The following is a 7,922-nucleotide window of genomic DNA, read 5'->3' as shown; positions in this document are numbered from 1 at the left end:
TGAGGCTATAGTCGGTGGATTAATCATCAAAAGTGAGCAGCTAGGGCAGGCAAAATAGAAATCATGTGAATTATGATGAATGATTTTATAGACACGACTTCATTCTACAGCCGATGTATCATTACGTTTAGTTGGCACCAGCCTTTCCAACTGGTGACCAAAGCAGCTACACCAGCAAAGAGGTGATCATATTTAGCCTATGAACAGCAGGGTACCTCATAGATTGGCTCATAGAAACACACACACACACACACACACACACACTGGAAGAGCTGGAAGAAAACCAGCAAAGACCAGCTAGAACCAAAACAGACCCTCAGCTGGTTTACCCAGCTTATGATGGCGATTCAGCTGGTTTACCCAGCTTATGATGGTGATTCAGCTGGTTTACCCAGCTTATGATGGTGATTCAGCTGGTTTTGCTTGTCATACCACCTCAAGCTGGTCATTTTATCTGGAGTTGCTGGTCTACATTGCTTGTTCAACTGGCCATGCCAGCTTATGTTGGTCATTCTAGCAAACCAGCACGACCATCTTACACCAAAAATGTGAAGCTTGGTAGGCTGGTCACCAGCATAACCATCTTACACCAGCTGTATCCCACACGACAGGCTGGTCACACCAGCATGACCATCTTACACCAGCTGTGTCCCACAGGACAGGCTGGTCACACCAGCAAGGCCAGCTTCCTCAAGTGATCATGCCAGCATGTCCACCTAGTCACCTTACCAGCTTCACCAGCAAAGACTGCTTGCTAGCTTTTTTTTTTTTTTTCAGCATTCTGTCGATCATGTGTTTTCATTTATTGTTACAGGTATGTCAGCATTTAGGAAGGGTGTGTGCAATTGACTGCATTCAATTAATGTTCTATGGGCCAATTGCTCTGTCAGTTAGCATTGGGCTGGCTGTTCTGTAGGCTACCGTACTCCTTAAAACCGAGGTTTTGGAGTTTAACATGCAGTTGAAGGTGATTGCTGTGTAACAATTCACACAGGATCAGCTGATTCTAGTTAAACTCGGGTTAAACTGCCGACACCGAATTTACTCTGATTTGAGATTTACCCCAGCACATGCAGTCTTAACTTAATGGTGACGCATTTCAGTGTCTTGGGGAAATATTTCAATAAATACACATTTTGTGCTATAATTATCAAAAAAACGTTGGAAATGTAAAGTGCATTTTAATAAAATGCAAATAATGTTGAAATATATCATGAAATAAGTCAGGAATCTGAATCTGCCCTCACCTGATCCAGTGGGTTAATGAAATGAAATCAGTCGTCACAAATCGTCACAAATAGAACATAACATCAAGGAGCAAAAATGATGATTGCCCCACTCCACCCCAACTATAGCCATGGCAAACGAGGAGTAACAGAGAGACATCTGCTCGGCGTTTTACGTTCATACCAGTCGGCCTGTGCCTGCCGTGTGGGGAAGAGTAGCCCCCAGCAGGTAAGAGCTCTGGGTAATTGGAGCAGTGCAGTGGAACCTTCCAGAAGCCCCACGTGCAGGCGCTGCGCTCCTTCACCACCGCCTCCACCGGCTGCTGAGACTTCCTGTTGGCCTCCAGCTTAAAGGGCAGCACATAGGTCTACGTGAACCATGGGTCCCACACACACACACACATACATACACACACACGCAGACACAGACACACAAACACACACACACACACACACACACACACACACACACACACAGACACAGACACACAAACACACACACACACACACAGACACACAAAAACACACACACACACACACTGAAGACAGGGGACTCTATGGGCCGGATTATACTCCTGTGTCTGGGTCCCACATACACACACACATACATACACACACACACAGACACAGACACACAAACACACACACGCACAGACACACAAACACACACACACACACACACTGAAGACAGGGGACTCTATGGGCCGGATTATACTCCTGTGTCTGCGTCCCACACACACACAGCACATACTCTCATACAAACATACACATTCACCCCCATCACCACCACACACAATGTTTTCTTAAGAAATAAGAAATATTATTTCTTAAGAAATATTATTGTTGTTTTGTGACTCAGGGCATTGCTGTAAAAGAGCTTGATGCTCAGTCAATTTTCCCTGAATAAAAAAAAAAACGGTTGATGATGATGATGATGATGATGATGATGATGATACAGTACTCTCATACAAACACACACATTCACCCCCATCACCACCACACACAATGTTTTCTTAAGAAATATTTGCAAATGGCAGCTAGATCAGTATCAGCGTGTGTGTTGTCTGTTTGTTGTCACCACCAAAACAGAAACAGGAGGCCCAGTACAGGAACACTCATGCAAATGAGTTTCACTGGAATATTACAACTAAGGTGGACGACCTCTGCCTAAGACCATGTACTCACACACACACACACACACACACACACACACACACACACACACACACACACACACACACACATTGCATTACTGAACCTGATGTGCACACAATGATTTTAGTGTAATTTTGTCAGAATCCCTGTTAATCCAGATGAAACACTCTTCTTGGAGTGGGAAATATGTTCACTTATTCCCACCAAATGTAATTTAGCGGGAAGAGAAGATGTCAACTCTAGTGATGGTCATAGTATACACTACTATAGTTACCGTAACAACAGGCTGTTAAACCCATAGAGCCTCCTTGGGTCATGAAGCTATTGTACCATAGGCTATATACTGTACTGTACTGTACTATACTATACAGTACATTCTGTGCATGGTGCAAAAGCAAAGACGTAACTTGTTGTAGGAGGACTTTACCAGAGTTACAGAAGAAGAAGAGGACGAGAGATCTGAGGCACTCAGAAAAGATGTATATGAACTTTTATTTGACTACTTAAACATGCTATGTGTTTCAGCCTGGCTAGACTTCGTCAGTGCAGCCGTAGTGTACTGGTTAGGGCTTCGGGCATGTAACCGGAGGGTTGCCGGTTCGATCCCCGACCAGTCCACCACGGCTGAAGTGCTCTTGAGCAAGGCACCTAACCCCTCACTGCTCCCCGAGCGCCGCTGGCTGGGCAGGCAGCTCACTGCTCTGGGTTGTGTGATTCACCTCACTGTGTGTTCACTGTGTGCTGTGTGTTCACTAATTCGGTTAAATTGGGTTAAATGCAGAGAACTGAATTTCAAAAAAGTATATATTCTGTTCTATTCTAGCAGTTTACCTTGCAGCACTCTAAACAGACCTGTTTTTCTGACTAGATTATTGCCAGAGTTATATTTATGTACCAAAAGGTGATGTCTGTGTGTGTGGTGTGGCAGAGTGGGCTTTGCATAAAGAAAACATCAGCAATATAGCTAGCTGCGCCAGATACAGCAGTGTCATTCTCACAGAGACAAGTAACCAGAAGGGGTGACAACAGAGACGCAACTCCACAGCGGTCTGCAAGGTAAGACTGTTCACTAATGTTCATCCTGGTTAGGGTAGTCACAATTACAGATTCATGTATTACCTGTAATTATCATGAGGAAAAAAACAGTTATTGTGAAAAAAATTTCAAATATTGTGATTAAAATATATATATCTACAGTATATTTGAAAAAAATATCAGATGCATACAACATAAACATGGGTCTTTCTCCAAGCAAGTTTCTTACATTTCCAGTTGATAAAAACCTTATAATTATTGTTTTCACTGTCAATATGGGCATTTTCAACCAAGAACTTACAGCCATCTCCTGACACGTCAACACACTTCGTTTTATTTCCGTTTCCTTGAACTAATTTTTAAAGCCTAACATTTGGAGGGTATAACAATGTCCCATAAAGACTCAAAGTAGTAATACGATTCTAATATTTCATTTATGTAGAGTTTTACCATGTTTGTATGATAACAATTCCGGGCTCCCACAGGTCATGGAATTTCTGGAATATCATGGAATTTTAGGCTGTTCCAGACATGGAAAGTCAGGGAAATACATAATTTTTACAAAAAATCACTATGCGGCTGTTCTAAAATTGGTATATTGCACCATTCGTAGTAGGAAATTCAGATTGTTTTTGTTAGGGAAAGTCATGGAAATCTTTGGTCTGCGACTCTGCGTAGGTGGTTCCATTGGCACATTTTCATTTGTAAGGCTATTATTGGTAATTTGTCCAATTATCTCAGTAGTCTGTTGACTTGGAATCATTCCACTTACAATCTCCGCTCAGTTAACACTCTGGCTCTACATATTGCACGTACAACAACTGAATCTGGAAAGACTGCTTTTAGTTATGTGTTCAAGGCAGCTCATATAGCTCCAGAAGAAATATAATATAACAATGCAAATCCATTTTGCATCTCAAAACAAAGTAAACATATTTCAGAACTTAGTGGATTCAGCATCTACTGTCTTGGTAACATTGGGGAGGAGGATGTTGTTGCCTTGGCACCAGTTTGTTATACGCTCTTGAATTTCCCCTTGGGGATCAATAAAGTATCTATCTATCTATCTATCTATCTATCTATCTATTTATCTATCTCATTCAGACAAGCCTGCTCACTGGCAGAGATGAGGCCAATCTCTGCCGTGCTCACAATCAAACTTGATTCAACTTGATTAAAAGTAAAACATCATTAATGTTTTTTTTTTTTTTTTTTTTTCAATCGCTTAAACACACACCCAAACTGCAAAATACCTCATATATCCTGCAAAATGAAGTAATGCCATCAAAACTACAGTGCTGTTTGAAGTTTATGAACCCAAGCATCCTGATAAAGTCCCCGTGGCCTTTGGAATTAAAACAGCCCCACATCATCACATACTGTACACTTCACCATACCTACATTGGCATTGGGCGTCTGGTGGATAAGCCAGTTCGTCATTGCTTCCAGCAAACATGGACAGGAGGCAGTAGAGGTAAATGTTCAGGAGGCAGTAGAGGTGAATGTGCAGGAGGCAGTAGAGGTGAATGTGCAGGAGGCAGTAGAGGTAAATGGACAGGAGGCAGTAGAGGACAGGAGGCAGTAGAGGTGAATGTGCAGGTTTCCATCCTGAGCTGCATGGCAATCCAATCCCCGGCAGATCGGACTGGGTTTACCTCGTCTAAACATTTTGTTGTTTTCTCTCCTTCTGTTGCTGCTGATTTTCAGAGAGAGCACAGCGAGGTGGCTTTGATGCGTCTAAAGGAAACGTCTCTCAGCATGGAGGCTCTACTCCTGCTGCTGATGGGTAACAATCTGCCACTACTGAAAATATAATAGATATAGTATAATATGATATGAATGAATATGATATGTAGGCTAATACAATACAATTGCACAATATGGGTAAGAATCTGCCACTACTTAAAATATGATATAGTATAATATGATATGAATGAATATGGTATGTAAAAATATAGTTTACAATACTATACATTATTATACATTATGCAGTAATAATATACATTATATTTCGCAGACACCTTTTTTGTGACTTTTTTGTGTGTGTATGTTTATCTAAACCCTGTATCAGTTCTACACACCCCTCCAGCCACGGCAGTCCAAGAGAGTGACCCGTGTGACAGCTACACTGAGCTGAATGACCCCAGGAGGGCCACCACCAACCTGGACCAATCACAGCTCAGGTGTGACAAGAATGTCCAGTGGCAAGGCTGGTACCGAATGGTCTACCAGGGGGTGAGTGGGCGGATGCCCAACACGTGTGTGCCCAAGGAGCGCTGTGGCACCCACGCACCCCTCTGGCTGAACGGCTCTCACCCTCGCCCAGAGGATGGCATCGTCACCAGGCAGGTGTGTGGGCACTGGGATGACGACTGCTGTGATTACAAACCTCCACCCATCCAGGTGAAGGCGTGTCCAGGAAACTACACCGTTTACAAACTCGTGGATCCTGAGAACTGTTCTTTGGCCTACTGTGCAGGTAAAGGGCCCTTGCTCAGCACTTTGGTCAACTGTTGTTATTTATCAAATGTGCTGTACAAATAAATTGACTTTGACATTGACATTGTTCTGATATAATCCATAATCTGTGAGAAGATATAATCACTGAGTGGACTTTCATTATCTCATATCTAAAACAATCTACATATGCCACACAGACTTCCCTGTACCAACTCGAGCTCCAAGAAACTCAAGTAGGTGATTTTTAAACCAACAGTTCCTGTGCTTCATTTTCTAGCCAGTTCATTGGATCATGATGCTGAATATAGTTCAATTGTCATATTTTCATACACATATATTTACAAATAATATATATTTTTCAGTCCAAGAGAGTGACCCGTGTCACAACTACGCTGAGCTGAATGACACCTGGAGGGCCACCACCAACCTGGACCGATTACGCAGATGTGATCGTGATATCCAGTGGCAAGGCTGGTACCGGATGTTCTACCAGGGGGTGAGTGTTGGCATGTCCCAGACCTGCATCCCTCCGTATCGCTGTGGCACCAGAGGTCCCCTCTGGCTGAACGGGGCTCACCCTCGCCCAGAGGATGGCATCGTCACCAGGCAGGTGTGTGGGTCCTGGGGTGACAACTGCTATGTCAAACAACCATCCATCCAGGTGAAGGCATGTCCAGGAGGCTACACTGTTTACAAACTCGTGGCTCCTAGGGGATGCTCTTGGGCGTACTGTGCAGGTAAAGCACTCTTCTGGGTTTACTATAGTGTGGGATAGTGTGGGGGTGGATACCCTCATATCTCGTATCTAAAACAGATCTCCATATGCCACACAGACGTCTCTCTACTGACTCAAGCTCCAACAACCTCAACTCAAACCCCAACAACCTCAACTCCAGCTCCAACTACTTCAAGTAGGTGATTTTATAATCAACAGTTCTTGGGCTTCAGTTTCTAGCCAGTTCATTGGATCATGATGCTGAATACAGTATAACTCTATTTTCTGTCATATTTTCATACATACATGTTTAAAAAATGTATGTTTCAGTCCAAGAGAGTGACCCATGTTACAACTACACTGAGCTGAATGACACCTGGAGGGCCACCACCAACCTGGACAGCTCTTCGCCTAAATCCGACAATAGTGTCCAGTGGCAAGGCTGGTACCGAATGTTCTACCAGGGGGTGAGTGTTGGCATGCCCGAGACATGCATCCCTATGAAGAGATGTGGCACCTACGTAGCCCTCAGGCTGAACGGGGCTCACCCTCGCCCAGAGGATGGCATCGTCACCAGGCAGGTGTGTGGGTCATCGGGTAGCGACTGCTGCCATCACAAACCACCATCCATCCAGGTGAAGGCGTGTCCAGGAGGCTACACTGTTTACAAACTCGTGAAACCTTCTGTCTCTCCTGCGGCGTACTGTGCAGGTGAAGTGCTCTTCTGGTGTTTACTGTAGTGTGGGATATCCTCATATCTCGTATCTAAAATGCTGATGCTGGATATATGTTAATGTTCTGTCATGGTTTCATATCCATCTTTTTCAAAATATTTATGAGACCTGAATTTACTTGACCAGTTGATTTGTAAAAATGTGCTAAATGTTTTATTTTGTGTGTGTGTGTGTGCCACCTGGTAATCTCCATAGAGGCCGAGACATATTTCCAACAGCGGTTGAAGCTGAAGATGGTGTTCCTGAGAGAGCCCTCCCCCGCTGAGATGGAGCAGCTCACCTTACAGGTGCCCAGCTGGCCCTTATGCCTACTGTTATAACATGAGCAATATGTCATGTCAATATAGCCATACTGTTATAACATGAGCAGAGTTCACTATGGCCTACTGTTATAACATGAGCAGAGTACACTATGGCCTTACAGTACTGTTATAACATGAGCAGAGATCAATATGGCCTACTGTTATAACATGTGCAGAGTTCACTATGGCCATACTGTTATAACATGAGCAGAGTTCACTATGGCCTACTGTTATAACATGAGCAGAGTTCACTATGGCCATACTGTTATAACATGTGTAGAGTTCACTATGGCCT

At 43.5% G+C, this 7,922-nt stretch overlaps 1 protein-coding gene across 1 annotated transcript in view; it reads left to right on the top strand.

Annotated features, from left to right (window-relative positions):
* The first annotated feature begins 3,380 nt into the window (after positions 1 to 3,380).
* The window catches only part of LOC134077633 (uncharacterized), a 20,768-nt gene continuing 16,226 nt past the window's right edge, over positions 3,381 to 7,922 (top strand). The window contains exons 1-8 of the mRNA XM_062533334.1: positions 3,381 to 3,437; positions 5,124 to 5,202; positions 5,488 to 5,895; positions 6,074 to 6,109; positions 6,239 to 6,613; positions 6,710 to 6,787; positions 6,922 to 7,302; positions 7,521 to 7,612. Of these exons, the coding sequence (XP_062389318.1) occupies positions 5,148 to 5,202; positions 5,488 to 5,895; positions 6,074 to 6,109; positions 6,239 to 6,613; positions 6,710 to 6,787; positions 6,922 to 7,302; positions 7,521 to 7,612 (1,425 nt within the window). The 5' untranslated portion in view covers positions 3,381 to 3,437; positions 5,124 to 5,147. The remainder of the gene's footprint in view (positions 3,438 to 5,123; positions 5,203 to 5,487; positions 5,896 to 6,073; positions 6,110 to 6,238; positions 6,614 to 6,709; positions 6,788 to 6,921; positions 7,303 to 7,520; positions 7,613 to 7,922) is intronic.

The sequence above is a fragment of the Sardina pilchardus genome, chromosome 3, assembly GCF_963854185.1.
Source record: "Sardina pilchardus chromosome 3, fSarPil1.1, whole genome shotgun sequence".
In the NCBI taxonomy this organism is placed as follows: domain Eukaryota; kingdom Metazoa; phylum Chordata; class Actinopteri; order Clupeiformes; family Clupeidae; genus Sardina; species Sardina pilchardus.
The sequence above is the reverse complement of the archived record's forward strand: the minus strand, read 5'-3'. Positions and strand labels throughout refer to the sequence as shown.